Consider the following 20345-nt stretch of genomic DNA (forward strand, 5'->3'; position numbering starts at 1 on the left):
TCCTGACAGTTTAGGGCCTGAGTCTTCCTAATACAGGGAAAATTGTATCCAACTATAAGATATTTAATATGAAGAGGTTACAGGGTGTATTAGTAATGTTTTTAAAATGTATTTAAAAATATCCAATGGTTGAACTAAACAAAGAACATGGAGAACAAAATTCTGAGATATGCCCCTGAGATGAGTGACCATATTGAATCAACTATCGTGTCCATTTTTATGTACACTAAGGACAGCCTGGGATTAGGAAATAGACATTACAGTAGAAGAAATGAAGTGCATCATCATTATATTTCTGCTTCTTCGATTTTTATTCCCTCCTTTGAAATCTTATCATTGTTCCCTATAAAATGTACAAAAAAGATGTTGATAATGGAAATGTATCAAGAAGACAAAATCGCTCATCTATTTAACTAATTATTTAACTACAGTATTGAAATTAAATGCATCAGCATGTATATCTGAGGTAATGGTGTCCTTAGAGTCCAAACTCCCACAAGAAAAAAAAGTACTGAAAAATCTTTGGCTCATAAACATGGATGAATCTAAGATGTTTGCATAAAATTTAGCATAATATGATTATGTGGCTGATTAGAAATTTTCTGGAAGGGGCTATGTTCCATGTCCTACTAATTGGTTGATCAAATTTGTCTTTGATTTTTATATCTCTGATCAGTGCAGTGCATTATAGCTCAGAACTAATGGAAATATAGTAAAGTGTGATATTTTTAAAGCAGCTAATAAAGTTTACTCAAAAAATGGCTTCTCAGAAATATGATTTATAGTTAATTAAGGCATCTAATGGCTATGCCTTATACTTCCAAATATCTAATTCATACAGAAATTTTTATATTTTATTACATTATAAAATGTGTATTATTTTTATGTTACATGTTGATAATTCATAATTGAATGGGTATTTTACAATATTATTAGTATACCGGGTTGTTTATTTTTGTTGCAAAGTAAAAGAATAGCTTTCATTTTTGGTTAGTATCTCAAAAAACATCTCTTGTCATGTACTTCTGTGATTTTATATTTCTTTACTATGGAAACATGTGTATTTCAAGCTACTCCAATTTATTTGTATGTTTATATCATATTCTCCTAAAATGTACCCCAGATTGGGAATTGACTGCCAAATGATCTCATAAATCAAGAAATGTAATTTTCCCAGCCATTTATATGTATACTTGATACTCTATAGAGGTGCTTATAAGCTTTAGTGGATAATAGTGAACTTGGATGGATATTTATGGTGGTTTGATTGAAGTAATGACCCTAATTCGGTGATACCTTTCTGTATCCATGCCATTAGTTAGTATTCTCCCTCTCAGATTTTGGGCTTGATCGTATGAGTGGCCTTGTTTAATAGGAGAGTAGCAAGCAAACAAATGCAAGCAAAGACTTGAAAAGCACTTACACATTAGTGCTTACCCTCTTTATATGCTTTGTATGCTGTCACTAAATAAATAAGCTCTAGCCAGTCTCTGGATAATGAGATGCATGGCTCAGTCGTTCCTTTTACTTAGCAAACAGGGAGCCAAACTCCAGACCAGAGTGAGGCCATCCTAGATCAAGCAGCTTCCAGCATTAGAAATCCCAGTCAAAACCAGCAGAGCCTCACCAACTGAGCAGAACTGCCCATTTGACCCATTGACTTTTGAGTGATAACAAATGGTTGTTCTTTTAAGCTACTAAGTTATAGACTGGCTTTTTACACAGCAATAAACCAATGATACTATATGTATTGGAAATAGACAACAGAACAAAAACATCTTTCCAAAGAACATTAACATTTTCATATAATATACCTGTTGTTATGTTAAAACTGTTTGTGAGTAACTAGATTTTCAGTGTAGGAGACAATCTTGGATATGACCCCCTCTCTATCCTTGTCTTTATAGATATCCCTAACATTTGTCAAATCAATCAATAAACATTAGGCATCAACTAAGTGCCTGGAACAGCACTAGATGCTGAAAATACAAAGGTGAATCAGCCAGACTTCTATCATTATGTTCACTGAGCTCACACGAACATCGAGTTTTTGGATTATTACAACATACTCTGTGATACTTGCCATGGAAAACTCTTTGCTCTTCAAAGTCAAGCTGAATTCCAAAGTTAACTCTGTGTATTTCATTGTATCTGGCCATGATCTTCCCCTTCTTCCAGAAATTCTATAGATATGATATTCATTAGTTCTGTTCGTTAATACTTCTATTTCCCCTTCTTTGTGGGAACATTGTAGCATTGCACTTTCCTTATGCAGTAGATTGAAAAGTGGGCACAAATTATTTCTTTCCCTCTTTCCATACCCCTTTGCAATGTGTCTTGCAGCTCTTCCTGTTAAGAAGTAGGATCTATTTCCCCATATTGTCACTGGGCTTGGCCATATGATTTGCTTTAGCCAATGGGCCGGGGGCAAATGTAACCCAAGCCGAAACTTAAAAACGCTTTCATTGCAGCTCTATTTAAAATAGCCAGGACATGGAAGCAACCTAAGTGTCCATCGACAGATGAATGGATAAAGAAGATGTGGTACATATATACAATGGAACGTTACTCAGCCATAAGAAGAAATGAAATTGAGTTATTTGTAGCAAGGTGGATGGACCTAGAGACTGTCATACAGAGTGAAGTAAGTCAGAAAGAGAAAAACAAATACCGTATGCCAACACATATATATGGGATCTAAAAAAAAAAAAAAAAAAGTTCTGAAGAACCTAGACGCAGACATAGAGAATGGGCAAGCTGGGATGAAGTGAGAGAGTGGCATGGACATATATACACTACCAAACGTAAAATAGATAGCTAGTGGGAAGCAGCCGCATAGCACAGGGAAATCAGCTCCGTGCTTTGTGTCCACCTAGAGTGGCAGGATAGGGAGGGTTGGAGGGAGGGAGACGCAAGAGGGAGGAGATATGAGGATATATGTATATGTATAGTTGATTCACTTTGTTATACAGCAGAAACTAACACACCATTGTAAAGCAATTATACTTCAATAAAGATGTTAAAAAATAAAGAATAAAAAATAAAAAGCGCTTGTGCATTGGGGCTTGCTCGTTTTGAACCCTGTGACTTCCACCATGTGAACAAGCCAAGGCTAGCCTCCTGATGATGAGGGACACCTGGATTGATTGCTCTGTTGTCCCAGCTGACAGCTCACCCTCAGAAACAGAGCTGCCTTGTTGACAGGCAGCTATTCACAAACACCTGAGTGAGCCCAGGCCAGGCCAGAAGAACTGTCTGGCTGAGCCTAACACAAATTGCTATTCCATAGAATCATGAACTAAATAAATAGTTGATGTTATAAGCTTTTAAGTTCTGAGGTGGTTTGTTATGTCCTCAAAGCTATCTGATATATCACTCCTTTGAAGTTAGGCATAGCCATATGATTTGCTTCACCCAGTGAAATATTTCACTTCTGGCAGGTCTTTAAGAGCTGGACTGTGCCTTGGCATCTTCTTTCTCTTGTCATGCTGACTGCAGAACTTTCAGATGGTGGGGCCCCATAAACGTGGGTCCCTGAGTGGACATAGAACAGTTCTTCCTCTCCTCCCCAGTACTGAGTCTTGGAGAACATATAGTTTAAGTAAGAAATAAATCTTTGTATTAAACCTCTGAGACTTTGGGTTTCTGTTACTGGAGCATAACCGAACCCATTATGACTAACATAGACTTTGGTACCCAGAAGGAAGTACAGTTATGATAGAAAATCTAAAATATTTAGCTATGACTTAGAAGCTCAGTGGGTGGTGGCGAGGAAAGTGTTGTTAGAGGCTGGAAAGTTGGCAATCCATGCTAGCTGTGGTAAAATATTTGCTAAAGCTATTCACACATGCCTCCCATTCTTCCCCTTTCTAAACAGAAATGTTTACCACGGTTGTTCTGTTCCTGTCCCACCAGTGTTTGTTTGTTGAGTGCGTGTGTGTGTGTGTGTGTGTGTGTGTGTGTGTGTAACCAGGGAGGATAGATATTTTGTCTTTTCAGATCTTTATAACAACAGAAGTTTTTCTCCTGTTCTAATACGGGGACTACCAAGCATCACCCAGAGATGCTGGACTTTGAGATTAATGCCATTACTGAATAGAAATTTTGGATTGTTTCACTTGTGATAGGAAGGAATGTATATTGTAGTGTAAGGAGAGTGGTATGTATATTGGTGACTAGAAGGATGGATTGTAGTAATCACTGGTGTTGTTCACCAGTAAATCTGGGTTAATTTTTCTTCTGGGCAAATGGTAGGATTACACTTTCCTGTTTCCTGCTCCCTTGAAGATAGCATGCCCATATGATTTGCTTTTGTCAATGAAATGTGAGTGAAATTGACTTGTATCACTTTCAGAAAGAACCTGTTTGCCATTCATCTTCCTTTTGCCTATCTTGTAAGTGAGGAAGTTCCAGAGATTGGTTGGAGCTTCCCTAAGCCATTTGGTTGCTTGGTGAGAATCTCATGGAGTGACTCACCCCACCCTCTCCCTTCCTTCTACCAAAGATGAACATACAGATGAGCAGGAAATAACTTTTTTTGTTGTTTTTAAGCAACTAAAACTCTTGGATGCTTTGTTACTGCACCATAACCTAGCCCATCCTAACCAATGTAGAGTACTGAGATAGAAAAGCTACAGAGGCTGATCATCTTAGCAGTTACAACACGAGTAGAATCCACAACAGAAACCATCCACTGATAACTCCAAAAGCACCGTCACTAGTGATTTCACTTGCGTCTCCAATTGTGTCCATTCTAGAAAAGATGATTATGAGACCTCAAACTTCATTTTTTTTTAATTTTTGAAAATTTAAAACTACATATTCAGTATTGAGGAGGCAACATGAGCAAGGACTACTTTTTCCTAGGAAGCAAAAAAAAAAAAAAAAAAGTGGAGGTGGATAAGGAAGGATAAGCCATAAAACAGGGAGGATGGAAATGAATTGAATTCAGAATTCACAGAAGTTTCCAAGAAGAATTAAAACATATTTCCCACAGACTTGTGCATAAATTCCCTGTAATCCACAGTACTTCTCAGCAAACTGTGTGTGTCATAGCTTCGGTTCGGCCTCCTGCACGTATACAGAAATGCATGCACAATCACTGTGGTGCAAAAGTTAAAAATGTCATTGGAGTTTATAGCTAATCAAAAGCTTTCTCTCTCTCTGAAGAAATATTTTCTCTAGCTCAGCGCAGAATTCATTCCACACATTTAAGTGCTAAATCCCGTGCTGCGCACTGTACTAGGGTTAGGCAAGTGAAAGACGACACGGTACACAAGACTCAATGGGTCGCTGTCCTCCAGGAGTTTACTTTTTGAGGAGCATAAAAGTGTCCCCTTTTGGAGTTTTCACCCAGCCACATCCAAGCCCCCCGTAAACGATTTCCGGTGAAAAGCCCCGCAATTTTCCCCTAATCTTTACAAATATTCTCGCTTTCCGAGATGTCATCACCCTGGAAACTGAAGTTACTGTGGGTTCTCTCTCTGGACATTTGGCAGTTATTTCGGATGCAGCCGAATGACCGGCTTGTTCCTTCCCAGCAGGGACGAGATCACAGTGACCCCCAAAAGTTTCCAGCACTTAAAGCACAAAGCGCAGCCCGAACCTTCAAGATACCGACAACACTAGCGGCTTCCACCGCCTTTCTATCGTGGATCCTAAGGAAGTTGAGGTGGCTGGGTCAGACCCCGCAACGCGCGCAGCGCACTGTCCTGAGCGCTAAACCCACAAGCTGCACAGAGCTCAGAAGCCGAAGGTCAGGCTGCGAGCCCAAGTGTGCGAAGGGTACGGAAACGTGCCCATCCCTAGTGGACTACAAGAACCGGCATGCACCGCGCCGCGACAGCAAGCTCCGCTTCGGGACCCCAGCGCAAGGAGGCCTGGGAAGTGAAGTCTCCGGGAGTCCGGAGTCTCGTCGCGAAGACAGAAAGGAAGCGTTGCTAGTCCGGTCCATTAGCACGCCGGTTCCTGGCGGGGCTCCGAGCCTCTGGCTGCCGCTCAGGGTTTTCGCGGGCGGCGGGAGCGGTATGGCTCGCTTGAGTAAACTCCGGGGGGAGGGGAGAGAGGGGAGTAGATGGGGAGGCGGGGTCAGCGGAAGCGTCAGGTTGCTTCCTTCTCCTCACGCTCCCTCCCCGCCTCTCCCAGAGGGAGCGGTGGGAGGGGGAGGGAAGGGCAGAGGGAAGGTAGTGTGACACGTGTCAATCAACCCCCCTCCGGGGGGCGCGCGCTCCGGGGCTCGCGCCGAGGGCTCGCGCCCCTGCCTCGTGCCTGCGCCGCTCGTATGTAAATGAGGGCGCGTGACGCGGGACGCAGATGGACAAGGGAAGAGAGAGAATGGCCGCTGCCGCCGCCGCTGCTGCCGCCGCCGCCGCCGCCGCCGCCGCTCAGTGCCGGAGCCCTCGGTGCGCGGCGGAGAGGAGAGGATTCCGGCGGGAACTCGACTCTTGGCGCCACCGCCTCATGCACTGTGTAGGTAAGAGAGACACGGGCCGGGGCCCCGGCTCCTCGCGGCGACGGCTGCCGCAGCCCGAGGAGTTTGTGGCAGAGGGGTTTAGTTGAATCTCCCGTTCGGGTCAGTTCATTGGAGGAGTGAGATGGGAGCGGCGGCGGCGCGGCGGATCCGGCGCTCGCCTTTTGTCTGGGGGCTCCTCGCCCGGCGCGGTCCGCGCTCCTTTCCCCTCCTCAGCTCTTTGGCTCCCCGGGAACTGTTAGTTCTGACCCGCTCGCCGAGTCCCCGAGGAAACGGCTCGCTTGCGCTCTCCCCGAAACTCCTCGGCGCCCCTGGCTGCTCGCCGTCCACCCTGTCAAGAGGGAGGAAGCGGGCCGGTGGGTCGGCGCCCGGCCGGAGAGGAGCCCGCGGGCAGAGCCGGCGGGAGGAAGGCGGGCTGGTCCGCGCCCCTGCCGGGCGCACACACACCCCCTTCTGCCGCCGGGGTCCGGGCGGGCCGACGCGACCGGGTTCCCGGGGACGGGGACCTGAACGACCCCCGGGAGCTCGCGGGGCGGGGACCGCGGGTGAGCCGGCTGGGGGCGAGGGGCGGCGGGGGCGTCGCCCGAGGGGCGGGGGCGCCCAACTCTGCCCTCTCGCGCTCGGCGGCGGCGGCGCCGTGTGTACTCCTTTAAGAAGGAGCCGCTCGAGCGCTGACGGTTGGGATTTGAAGTTCTTCCTCCCTCTTTGGAAGTCTGGACGGAGAGGGGGTGTTGCCATGGCGACGGCAACCCCCCCGTTCTTCTCGCGGACGCCCCGAAGACTCGGGTCCTCTTCTACTGTCATGTGATGGACCCTTCCTTGCACAGACACGCACATCGCCCTCCCCAACTCCCATCCCCGTTCTGCAGTTCCGTCTTCCCTTTTGGTTGGGTCGGAATCTTTCTGCTTCAAACTTCTGGGCTCCGGGCTGTCATTCTGCGGGTTGCTCGGGGGTGGCGGGAGGTGGTGGGACCTCCCCACTTTGCCGCCGTCGCTGTTTTGTCTGAGTAAGACGTGTGCGTGGAGCTGTTATCCAGCAGGTTGGATAACACCGAGTGGGCACCGAGGGGATAACGCGGTTTATGGGTTGGGGTGTGTTATGTTTGTTTTGGAAGGGGTTGATGGGTGGGAGAGTAGGAGAAGAGGTAGAGGGAAGGTTGCATTGTCTAAGCAGTGGATAGTGGCAGCAGTTTGCTCGACTGGCAGTTAAATCTTGGCATTTGGAGTTGAGGAGTAACCTTAGTGCCCTAAGAAAACAACTCTTACCATGTTTCCATCTGTTCTTGCGCCACCTCGCGCCCCTTTTCCCCAAGCCCCCTCAGATTTGTTTGGTTAGCACCTGAAGATCTTTCTTGTTTTTCACTAGTGAAAAGTAGATGGTGGTAGGATAAACTAGTACAACTTCAAATCAGAAATGTGCACTGCAGAATACGGTGGATTTAGGAAAACGTACGAGAAGGAAGTTTGCTCTGAGTAGGGGCATTTAAGTTATGTTCAAGCAATTCACTGTTTTACCCTTTAAAATATGTTCTGTTCTTATCTAAGGAAATGTTCTAGGAAATAGCTTTAGTCAGGTATTCATAAGTGATTTTATCTCTTTTTAAAAGTGTAAAAAAACCCTCACGGTATTCTTATATAAAAATGTTAAGCCAAAGGTTGCTGGTGCTTACCGAATACAAAATGGACCCTGTTTTTATAATTGCTTATGTAAAGATCTCTTCCACTGACAACCTGTTTGAAAATTGTTGAGTTCGTTCAGTTAGAATCAGGCAGGATGATAGCATTGTAACACTGGCTCGAGATACTATTGTGTTAAGTTTTGCCGAGGCACAGTTATTTGACGGTGTCTTCGGACAATTTTTATATTTTAGAATACTTTGGCTTTTTGTTTTTTCTCATCTTGCTTGTTTAGATGCATTAAGTATGGCTTTGTCTCACAAAAATATATGTGCTTTTGAAAAATAGTCGAATTTTAATTAAACACAAAATTAATTGGATTTGATGGAAAAAGAGAAATAGGATGTCTTTCTGTCTTACCTACTTGGATACTCAGGTAGGATTGGAAGACATTGAAGATTGTGTTAACGCTGTGTGTCTAATATGCAGTCTCTATATTACATTTTTAATGTAGTATACACTTGTACGGTATTTGAAAGAAATTTTTTTCCTGAGCTCTAACTGTATTTGAGAATTATTTCCCACAGTCCCAGTCCTATTCAGGAGACCTAGGAAGATCCATCTCATAGTTGGTTTTTATCATGGTTGTTTTTTAAATAAACAATAAAACTCTCTTAAGCAGGATATACACTGGTTGATTGGGTTTTTTTCAGTAGTCTGTATGTGAAGCACCTACTCACAGTATGAATTGGGATTAAATGTATTTTGTGTAACTATTTTAATTTACCTTTTGCTATTACTTTGTAAATATATTTGAAAAAAGCCGTATTCTTTTTACTTTGCATGTGTGTATGTGTGTGAATATATATGTGTATATGTACTTCTGTATTGAATATTCATTGCTCTTATTGGTTGAAATTATTTTTATAAAATATTCTTTCTGCCTTTGGGGAAGCAGATGATCCACAAGTCTTATTTTTAAATGAAATATGGAAAGTGTAAGCAGTGTCTCAGGGCCTTACAGCAAATTAATATTGAGCCAGTAGTGAAGTTTTAAAATCTCAGTTCTTAGCCTAAATCTTTAAAGTAATCTCATTCATTTTTTAAACAACATATATAAATATTCTAATTTTATGAGCAAAAAGTTCATTTTCCTTGCCATGACTGCTTGTAGTTAGCTAAGATGTTTAACTCTTGATATGGAAAATGATTATTTACCTTTCTCTATTTGTGGAACTCATCTCTTTAGGTTAGGTTTATGGCTACTCTGTGATTTAATCCTGGTTTTTCTTTTTTTATAATTGAAGAGTTGTCCTGTAAGCTGTGTGTCCCAATTAATAGCTTTATTTACAATGTGGTGCTTTTTACAATTTGATTTTTCTCTGTAATCATCCTGTACTGTGCTATAGTTTTGAATATGTTCATCTAACAAATGTTTGAGTGCTTATTGGATACAATAAACAGTATCCTGGTACTCAGCATGTTGAGTGATAACAGATATAGTCCTGGATCTTATGGAATTATATATGGAATATATAATTAGTATCTGATAAATCATATAATTTAAAGCAAAGTCAAGTCCAGGATAAAAGAAATGCATTAGTATATTTTTAAACATTATCAGGACTTGTGTAGTCTATTAGGATATTTGATCTGGGAAATAAGTTTTCTGTTTTGTTTTAACTTTTAATTTTGATATAATTTCGAACTTACAAGAAAAGTTGGAAGAATAGTACCAGGAACTCCTCTATACCCTTACCAACATTCACCAGTTGTATTACATTTTGCAGTATCTGCTTTATCATTCTTGCTTTATATCTATATCTTTTTTTTTTTTCTGAACCATTTGAGGGTAATTTGGAGACATGATGCCTCTCTACCCCTAAATTCTTCAGTTATATTTCCTAAAGCCAAGGACATTGGCTTACCTAACTACAGTATAGTTATTAAAACCAGGAAATATAACATTGACATACTATTAATGATATTATTATCAAATTCATAATCCATATTCAGATTTTATCCATTTTACTTTATAAGCTTTTCCCCCCAGCTAGGATCATACGTTGCATTTGGTTGTCATATCTCTTTTTAGTCTCTTTAAATCTGGAACGCTTACTTCCTCAGCCTTTCTTGTATTTCTTGACCTTGACATTTTTGAAAAGTATAAGAGAGTTATTTTGTAGAATGTCCCTCAGTTTGAATTTGTCTGTTGTTTCATCATGATTAGATTGGTTATGCATTTTTGGCAGGAATACCTCTGAAGAGATGTTCTGTCCTTCTTAATACATCAAATCTTGAGATTCATAGTGTTGTTTTGTCCCAGTGTTGGTGATGGTAGTTTTGAAAATTTGGTTAGTGTGGTATTTTCCATATTTCTCCCTGAAAGTTGTCCTTTTGTAATTAGTATGTAATTTGTGGGAAAATACTTTTGAGGAACAGGATATTTACATAGTCTCATCAAAACTTTACCTACAGGTTTTAACATCCATTCATGATTTTTCTAGCTTCATCATTCTGTAACTAGTAGTTGATATTCTGTCATAAAGCAGTCTATCCCATCTTCTCCTTTATTTATTTTGTTAGTTATTTTCATCCGTATGAACTCATGGGTTCTTATTTTATTCAGTGGTTAAATCCATTACTGTCATTATTTTGGTTTCCAAATTGTCCCAGGTCTGGCCAGCGGGAGCCTCATCAAGCTGTTCCAGTGTTTTTTGACAAATCACATGTCTCCCCAACCCCTCCCTGCCCAATGATTATTTTTGAGCACTTCCTTCCTGCCCAAACAAGATAGTCCAGGTTCATCTTGTAGTTCATATGTCCCAGCCCTGACATCAGCCATTTTTCCAAGGAGCCCTCCATTCTTTTTAGGGAAAATAGATTTAGATACCAAAATCTGAGCACGAGGTGTCAGGACTGTTTTTAAGCCCTATTTTTCTGATACAGAAGTTAATGATCAGTGTAACCAGTGTAACTGATTTGCCTAAGGTTACAACAATAAAACAATGAAGATTTGATTAGAATCATTTTATAAACTCCAACATACCATTGTTGTCCAGTAGAAATAAAATGGGTGCCAAATATATTATTTAAAATTTTCTAGTAGACACATTAAAAAAGCATGTTTGATTTAGCCCAATATATTAAAAATATTTTAACATTAATCCATATAAAATTGTTGAGTTAGTTTACATTCTTTTTAAAACATTAAGTCTTTGAAATCAGTTATTATAGCATATCTCAGTTTGGACTAGCTACATTTCAGGTGCTTAGTAGCCTCATGTGGCAAATGGCTACCACATTGGACAGCACAGTTTTATAGTGTAGTGACTCCAGCCAAGGCTTGATGACCTTGGTACCACTTATTTCAAATCTGTTGATACTATCCAAACTGATAGCTTTCCCCAAATCTTTTATTTGCATAACGTAATACAGTGAACGGGAATATAGGCACTGGAGCTAGACTACCTGTGTTTGAACTCTAGCTCTCTAGCTGTTACCACCTACCAGGGTGGACAAGTTACTTAACCTCTCTGTACTTCAGTTTCTTACCTGTAAATTGAAAATAATGAGGTTGTTCGAAAATTAATTGTGTTGATATATGTTAATATGTGTCTGCCTTATAGAAAACATTCCATAAACATTTGCTGTTATTATTTATACAGGTTATTAAAAGCTTTGAGCTTTAAGTTTTTGCCAGTAGATTCTTTCTGGTGGGAATGCTGATGAACAATGAAGAGGTCATGAGGCATGTTAGAGAAAAAGATAGTAAGGGCTTGAAAGATCTATATTCTAGGGTATTCTTGAGCCGTAGAGTCATGGAGTTTAAGAATCATAGTATAATCACTTAGCTTGATCTTCGCTTTTTATGTATAAGAAAAGCAAAAGACATTTGATGCTGTCCTACGTTGCAAGGAATGTTTTGGCTTTGTAGTAGCTGAATACAAGAAATTCGTTTAAATTCATTAAAAAAAATCTGTATCATATTATATCATCTTGAACCTACTCTTTGTTGGTACCTACTCTCTGTTCTCTTCCTGTTAACCGCATCACTGTCTTAGAGTTCTACACTCTGCAGGTGTTTACAGAGTAGACTTTTCCAAACTACCTGCCCCATTGATAATCAGCAGTATCAGGGGCAGAGGATATACTCTTTCTTCCTCTATTTTTTAATCTCTGAAGAAGTTACGGGAGCACTTCATAGAGCTATAACACTTAAAGATGGGATAGTCCAGTTAAATAAAGTTCTAGGTAATCAACTTGACACTTCTTTCCGATGCTTCTTGCCTCCTACTCTTTTATTTTTCCACCAACTTCTACCTCATCTTGTCACTATTGCTGTGTAAATTCTGGAAGGGTAGATTTACTTAGAAATCTGGATTTGATGAGAACTGGTATGAATGGGTCAACTACCCAAAAACTTTGCACAACTGTCTTTTCAGGCACTAGCAGATTTTTTTATCCATTAAAAAAAGATGTGAATTAAAGTACTATCTAATAACATGTATCAGGCAAATGGAATCTATGATGATCATGAGTAGTTGGGTGGTAAAGACACATATCCAAATTTCTCTGTAAAATAGGCACATTGTGAATTTTGCATGTAAAAAAATGTAAAAATTCGCATGTAAAATTTTGAAATTCTGTGTACTCTTGGATAATTGTATACTTGGAAGTTCTGCCATCCTTGGGTTCAAGCAGTATATGAATTTCATATATTTGCATATGTTAGAAACAGGCTGTATGCTCGTCTGAGCATATCACATGTATTCTCCTTTCTGTGTGGTGCTGTCTCTTCCTGTCCATGCTACTTCCCTTGGCTGGTTACATGTGTGTATCCCTCCCTGTTTGTCTGGGTACTGTGATAAGTTCCTGTTATGTCACCAGAAGTAGCTATTATGTATCCTCCATGCTCCCCTGGTTTGTCTTTCAATCCTGGTGTTTAATTCTTCTACCACTGTGCAGTCTTGGGAGGAGCAACAGAGGCGTGTAGATTTTTGGATATGCAATTTTTTCTTCCTTTTTGGTAAATCCAGTTTTTCAATTATAATATCATATGTTATTTAGGTTTAGAGTTTCTATCTTTTTCTTTTTTGATGATATTCCTTCTTTTTTGGGGTGTGTGTGTATATTTTATTCACCACAGAATATAGACAAGAGGCTGTGAATAGTCCCAGACCAACCTTAAGGTAACGCCATATTTGTATTTGAAGAATGGCACTTTGCTCTTAATAAAGCTAAATAAAAATTTGTTTTGAGGATTTTTATGTTTTCTAGGAAACAACTTACAATGAAGAATCACTTTTCTATATCTCCTTTCTTTTATATAGTTTTCCCATTAATTGGCAACAACCCTGCTTACTTATATTTGCTTTGTTTTTCTTTTCTCTTTACCTTGAATTATTACCAAGTTATTATTATTTTCTTTACAGTATCTCTTGGATTCAGTTTTTCTGATGAAGTGTTAAGCACTTGGGCTGGTTTAGGTAAGACTCTAGTTTATATCAGTATCTGCATCATTGATTTTACTGTCCTTCAGTCTAGCTTATAACCTATATTAAATCATTATTTGGAATAGCTACTTTGATTTTGTACTTTACAAAGCAATAGTATCTCCCATTTGTCTTTTTTCATCAAATAAAAGCTCCTAACCATATCCAGTTAGTTGATCATAGTCCACCAGGCTTCTTCCCTGTTTGTTTGCCTAGTTTCTTCTTTAGACAGCCCAACCACTTTCATCTGCCTTTACTTCTGTTTTGTACACATTGCTCCAAATTCTTGAGTATCTTATTAATCATAACAGCTACTCTGCCTGCATCCTCAGTCTCCTTTAAAATTCAGTTGTATCCTAGAGTCTTTTCTAAAATATTTCTTGAAAAACTAGTTTGAGACTTTCTCTGTTAATTCAGATTGGCCAGTTCTTTTCTGATGGCTATGTGTAAGGTGTGTATGTAGGGAAAAAACTTTGTCCAGTAGTCTTCATATTTAAATAGTAAACTATTTAGTAAACAGTTTAGGGACAAGGGGCTAAGTCTTCACAAATGGTAAAAAGGATTAAGAATTGAAAGAACATAGTTCCTTTTTAGCCTCTATTGTTATAACCTTAGGCATGAGTCATTTCACTTTTCATAGATGAAAATCTACGGATAATAGATTTATAGCTGTCCTTAAATGTTCACTATCTTTTGTTTTTATGAAAGGTGCTATTATACTTACATAGTAGTTGTTTCTGGGCTAAAAATATAAATTAAGGAATTACCAGCATAAAGATGATATTTAAATCCTTGAAATGGATGAGACCACCTAAGGGTAAGGGATAGTATAACTAGAGAGGAGTACTCAGTACCATGTCTTAAGGAATCTTAGCATTCCTTGGATGGAGGAAGAGGAGCCTCAAAGGAAAGCCCCTGGACTTTCACACTGAAAAGTAAGGCCATTGGCTATGTCGGAAAACCAGGAGAGATGGTATTACCAAATCTAAGAGAAGAGTGTTAAAATAAGGAGGGATTGTTGTATGTTGATAAGATGTCAAGTACTGTTAAACAGGGAAACGTGCATTGTTTTTGGCATCATGGAAGTTCTTAGTGACCTTGACCGGATGAATTTCAGCAGAGTGGTAGGGATGGAAGCTATATTGTAATAGGTTAGAAAGTATTTAAGATTTATGAAAGAGGAGAAACCATTTGAGAAGCTACATTTTGAGGCAGAATAGATGTATAGAGCAGTAATTGGAAGGGTGTGGGATCTACGGATGTTTGTTTTATACATGGATAAGATGGAGAATACTTTTTTGAATTGATAATATCCATGATTACTTTATATGTTAATTAAGCTGAGACTTGATAGCAACAAAATATTGAGAGATAAATTAGATAAATAGAATGGGCTTGGTTTGAATCACTGAATGTGAACACTAAAATTGTTTCTTTTTCCCTTCAAAACATATTTTCCTAATCAAGTTCATCAAGTAAAATATGGTTTGTGGCATTAGTGTGTTACACAGTTTAAAAGATTGATTTTTTCCAGTTAATTTACTGTTGTCAGTCAGTCATCAAATATCTTGAGTTGATGGGAGTGTAATTCTATGTTTCTTCCTTAACCAGGTTCTGAACTAGAAATAGGCTTAGGAATCAGGGATCAAAATGTTAGCTTTTTAGATGGTAAGGTTGTATTGAAGAACCTGGCTTGTAGCTGAGGCCAGAATTAACACAATATCATCCTGAATTGAACTTACCAACCTATCAAAGACAGAGCAGCTAGAGCTGCAGGCCTCTTCTAAAATACAAGGAAGCTCTACCCCATGTGGTTTGCTTATAGTAGGTAGGACCATCTAGGCAGAATGAACAGGCTTGAACATGCATGAAAAATGGCCTTTAAAACATTAATTCATTCCACTAGGAACAACTATCAGCATGTTGCCAATACTAGTTATCCCTCTCTCCTTTGGTAGGATGAATAGGGGTAGAGAAAAGGGCAGAAGCTTCTTCCAGAATACTTCCCCTAAAAACATGATAGGAGTTGGGAGAGGTGGGAACTGTGAGTTGGGTAAAAAAGCTAATTCCTACACTAGGAATTCTTCGCTTTTAAAGAGCTCACAGTTATCAGGAATGTTAAGTATTAGAGATGGCATAATATAATGGAAAGGCTTAGGAGACAGCAATTAATTTTGATTTGAAGAATCTGAAATGACTAGGCTTCAAAGGATTGACTGAAAGCTGGAGTTGGCAGACTTTTTTTTGTAAAGGGCTGGATGTAAATATTTTAGGCTCTGTGGGCCATATGGTCTTTATTGCAAGTACTCAACTCTGCTGTTGTAGCACAAAAGCAATCTATAAATGAATGAACATGGCTGTGTTCCAATAACAAAATTATTTACAAAAATAGGCAGATTTGGTCTACTGGCCATGGTTTGCTGATCCCTAAGTTAAATGATCCAGCAGAAAAGTAGGTTGGAAGAAACAGGTTGAAGGATAGTATAAGCAAAGGTATAGAAGTCTAAGTAATGTATATTCTGAAAATATTCAGCACTCTAGTGCCACTGGAGTATAGGGTGGGAGTAGGAAGTAGGACTGAAAGTATAAATTACGGCATCTATAAGGAGGAAATTATAAGCCTTTGAAGTTTGTTTTTTTAATGGGTAATAAGCATGATCAGATAAGTCGGCTTATTTTCATTTTGAACATCTGCTGTTGGTTCAGGTTCGAGCGTTTTTTTATTTCTAATAGTTTTAAGAAGCTCAAATTGAAGCAGCCTTTTTAAGTCAAAACGGGGAAAATGAGCAATCTCCACTTCAATAAATTAATTAAGATATTGGATTGCTGAAGTACTCTCAGATGGCACCCTTCTTTTTTGCTTGGGTTCTGAACAACTTGAAAATTAAAACAAGGAGAAAGATGGAAGCAGAATATTACTTTTATTACAAATAGAGGCCAGGCTAGAGAAATAGATTGGTGAAGGAGTCAGGTATTCTGGCATAAGCCAATTTATCCACCCAGTGCTAGGCATACTAGGGAAGCAGAGTGGAGTATGAGCTCTCTGGGTGTTCTCGGGATAGCTACTCCCAAGGGTCTACCCAACTATTCTTTACAAAATCACCCATCAGATCAGTCACTTCGCTTCCCTAGGAGTGAAGAGAGGCTCAGATTGTGCTTATGACGCATCCTTCCTCATAGAAACAGGGAGCAAGGAAAACGTGTTACTCCTGTAACAATCAAGGCTAATTTTTGCAGAGTTGTATCTGGGCATAAGTGTACTGGAAACAATACAATTGTCATTATACTGAAAACAAGTCAAACTTACATATTCTAAATATTTTTTAAAATATTTAATTCTAGTGTTTGAAACACTCATATTTTTTAAACTCTCAAAATAAAATTGATAGTTTTGTTTTTTTGATGAACTAGATTTTTCTACAGGCCTGTGTAAGATATTTAAATAAAATGCATATTTGGCTAGAAAAGAAAGACAAGACTTCCTTCTTTATCAATTTTCAATTGACTTTTTAAATTTAGAAGGAATTAATATAAAATAATTGACCACTGTTTCTTTAAGTGGAAAAAGCAGATACTTTGACAAATAGATTAGCCTTTTAATTAGCTTGGATTATTGGTGCTTATGCAGTTTATTCACTGGTATCTCTCTTTTTTTTTAAAAAAAATGTCGGGCTTCCCTGGTGGCGCAGTGGTTGAGAATCCGCCTGCCGATGCAGGGGACACGGGTTCGTGCCCCGGTCCGGGAAGATCCCACATGCCGCGGAGCAGCTAAGCCCGTGAGCCATGGCCGCTGGGCCTGCGCGTCCGGAGCCTGTGCTCCGCAATGGGAGAGGCCACAACAGTGAGAGGCCCGCGTACCACAAAAAAAAAAAAAAAAAAAAATGTCATCAGTTGTTTTCCTTGTTCCCTTCTTCTTTCCTTTCGGAACGTTTTGGTACTGAAACCATCAGGTGGGACCAAACAAAGTGTCCACACTGGTTAGGGTATATGGGGGGGAGGGGGCATGTCCTCTTGAAGGTGTGGGTATGTCAGAGCCTGGCAGGGTTGAGGAGGGTCCCCATGTGGGTTGATGGAGCTGGAGGTATGAGGAGCAGTCTGAATAGGAGGGGCACACTAGTGTAAGGTGTTGGTGCCCAAGCAGGGTCAGATCAGTATTTGTGAAGGTGAGTAGCCTGGTACAGAGTAAGAGGGATAAGAGGGCATCTACTAGGAGGTGATGGCCACCAGGGGTGGCAGCAGAAAGTCATCTGTGTAAGAGGGTAGCCTGGTTTGGGTGTATTCAGCCTCAAGTTGGATATGGTGGGAGTCCATGGTTGGAGGCATCCCAGTGCAAGATCAGAACCTGAGGGTGGGGAAAAGAAGACATCCCAGTGGAGGATCAGTTCAATATGGGATGTTAGTGCCTAAGCAAGATGAGGAGGATATTCTTGTAGAAGGAGTGCCAGGCACAAGGAATAGGGGAGGTTATACCCATGGAGGAAGTATGTGGGTGTTGGGGCAGAGAGGGGTAAAGAGAGTGTCCATGTGGGGATGGGGAAGCAGCCACAATGGGAGGCTGGTAACATACAGGGAGACTAGTCAAATAAATAACCTTAAGGATAATGGGAGCCAGCCTGTCACTGTCTGAGAAGGGAGTTACCATTATGGAAGTGGAAAAAACTAGAATACTTTCTGTAGTGTTGGATTGGAAAAGAGATATTGGTATGTGAATTCATGGTTTTTCTTATATATAGATGTAGAATATAGAAATATATACTTATGCCCTAAACTGTTCACTGAGAAGGCACCTAGGAGCAGTGACACCCCAATAGTAGTGAGCATGATGCTTCATTGTTAATTTCCTGATTTTAATGGTCATATTTGTAAGAGAATGCCTTTGTAGGAAACCCTTATTAAAGAATTCAAGGGTGATGGGTTATCATATAGGCCATTTACTCTCAAATATTTGGAAAAGTAAAAGTTCTTACCATACTTAAAACATTTTCTGTAAATTTAACATTGATACAAAGTAAAAATAAATACCTAAAAGCAATGTCATTAGTCTAAATATTACATTCTCTTGAATTAATCACTTTCAGCCCTTAAAATCTCATAGTTGGTAATATATAAACTGACAGACTTTTCAACACTAAGAATTGCCCTTTGAAATAATGATAGCTAATGTCTATTGAATGCTTACCATCATGTGTTAGACACTGTGCTAATAAGCTTCTATTTGTATTAATCACATTTAATTTCCACATGTGAAAGAGTACAGTTTTTAATCTTCATTTTACAGATGAAAAAACCAAGGCTTAGAGAAGCTGACTTGTCCAAGACTTCATCTAGAAAATATGAAGATAGAATTAACATATAGGTCTATATTACTCTTTTGGTGAAACCTAGTTTAAAAATTAGCAAGTCTGATCCTTCCTGCTTTCTGATCAGATAGTTGCATTTAAAACTTTAGTACCAGAGCTGTTCTCTGTTTTATTTCAGAACTTTGAATTCAGGAGTAGGGAGAAGTATTCTGGGTCTAGACCTCCTTGGCCTTTTGTTCCTGGCCCTAGAATAAGAGAGAACCAGGGGCTTCTGTATTTGAATGCACATATTAGAGTTAAGTGTTCCCTTGAGATGGGTTAGTCAGGGAATAATATCCCCAAATTTCTTTCTTGGTCTTAACATTGGGAACGGGGGAGGTAAGAACATAGAGCTAGTGGGGCAAGGGATTTCCCCAGCATAGATTGTCAATGTTAAGTTTTAGTCTTGATGTAAAGATATACAGTTAACCCTCTATCCCAATTCCAAGAATGATAGCCATCCCCTTTCCAACTCTTTTGAACTTTTCCCAAGAATGGCAAGTGATCAGATAGAAATAGCTGATGACAATTTATTGTTTCATTTTAGCTATCATTTGCCTATGCTCCCCTTTACCCATTTAGCGTAGTATAGGAAAGTAGTGCCCTGGTAGAATATGTGTTTGGGTTTTTAGTGGTTTTTTTTAACACTAATATTATGGCATCAGCTTAATCTTTATCTGTTTTTTCTCCTTTGCCTTATTATTTGGCTTTTAATATTTCTATTTTAGCACAGATACATACAACTCATAAATGAAGTAAAAATTCCCAATAACTACAGATTAGCTTACTTACCTAACTTATCTTACTAAGTTATCTTAGTTAACTAATTTATCTTCATTCTTCTCAGTCTGAACCCATAGGTGCTTTCATCCTCTGGCACAGAGTGAGTTTTTTCTGACTCTCTCATTCTTTAGACCTATTCTGAAATTGCTCTTTTGTTTTTTATCAAGAGTAATTGGATTTTCAGTGTGGAAGGTAGCATGGCCATCTGCTATAATCCTTTCGTACATCTCTTTTCTCTTCATAATTTTTTCAGTAAATATTTGTGGGCCAGGCATTGTGCTAGCTGACTCAGATGCATTAGATTGTCTTTGTGAAGCATAGTCTTGTAGTGAAGACAAGCCTCTCTTACTCTGAAGTATGGTAAATGGTATAATAGAAGCACATACAGTATTAAAGTTGTGGTATAGAGAAGACTGATCAGGTTCCTTTGTATGGGTCCAGGAATGACTGTGGGACATGAGAAGAGAAAAGAGAAATAGAAGCTGAATCATGGAGAAACATCTAAGCAGAATATAACAATAATTATTATTATTTTAAATTATTTTATTTTACTGTTCATTAGGCATTAAATGCTTAATTACGCTAGAATTCATTTGATTTTCAAAACAGTCACATAAGTAGAAACTATTTTTATCATCCCCA

The 20345-nt window shown here is 39.5% G+C and overlaps 1 protein-coding gene across 8 annotated transcripts in view; it reads left to right on the forward strand.

Moving 5' to 3' along the window:
- Positions 1 to 6101: 6101 nt before the first annotated feature.
- The window catches only part of LCORL (ligand dependent nuclear receptor corepressor like), a 180749-nt gene continuing 166505 nt past the window's right edge, over positions 6102 to 20345 (forward strand). For 6 of the 8 annotated variants that reach the window (XR_010841110.1, XM_059067494.2, XM_067036358.1 and 3 more), the window contains exon 1: positions 6174 to 6472. Coding sequence is in view for 7 of the 8 variants with exons in the window: in XM_059067494.2 (XP_058923477.1) it covers positions 6313 to 6472 (160 nt within the window). In the remaining variant the exon portion in view is untranslated. Of the gene's footprint in view, positions 6473 to 20345 lie in introns of all 8 variants that reach the window. The other 2 variants (XM_067036355.1, XM_059067488.2) reach the window with 2 other exon arrangements.

This window comes from Kogia breviceps, chromosome 6, assembly GCF_026419965.1.
Source record: "Kogia breviceps isolate mKogBre1 chromosome 6, mKogBre1 haplotype 1, whole genome shotgun sequence".
NCBI classification, from domain to species: Eukaryota; Metazoa; Chordata; class Mammalia; order Artiodactyla; family Physeteridae; genus Kogia; species Kogia breviceps.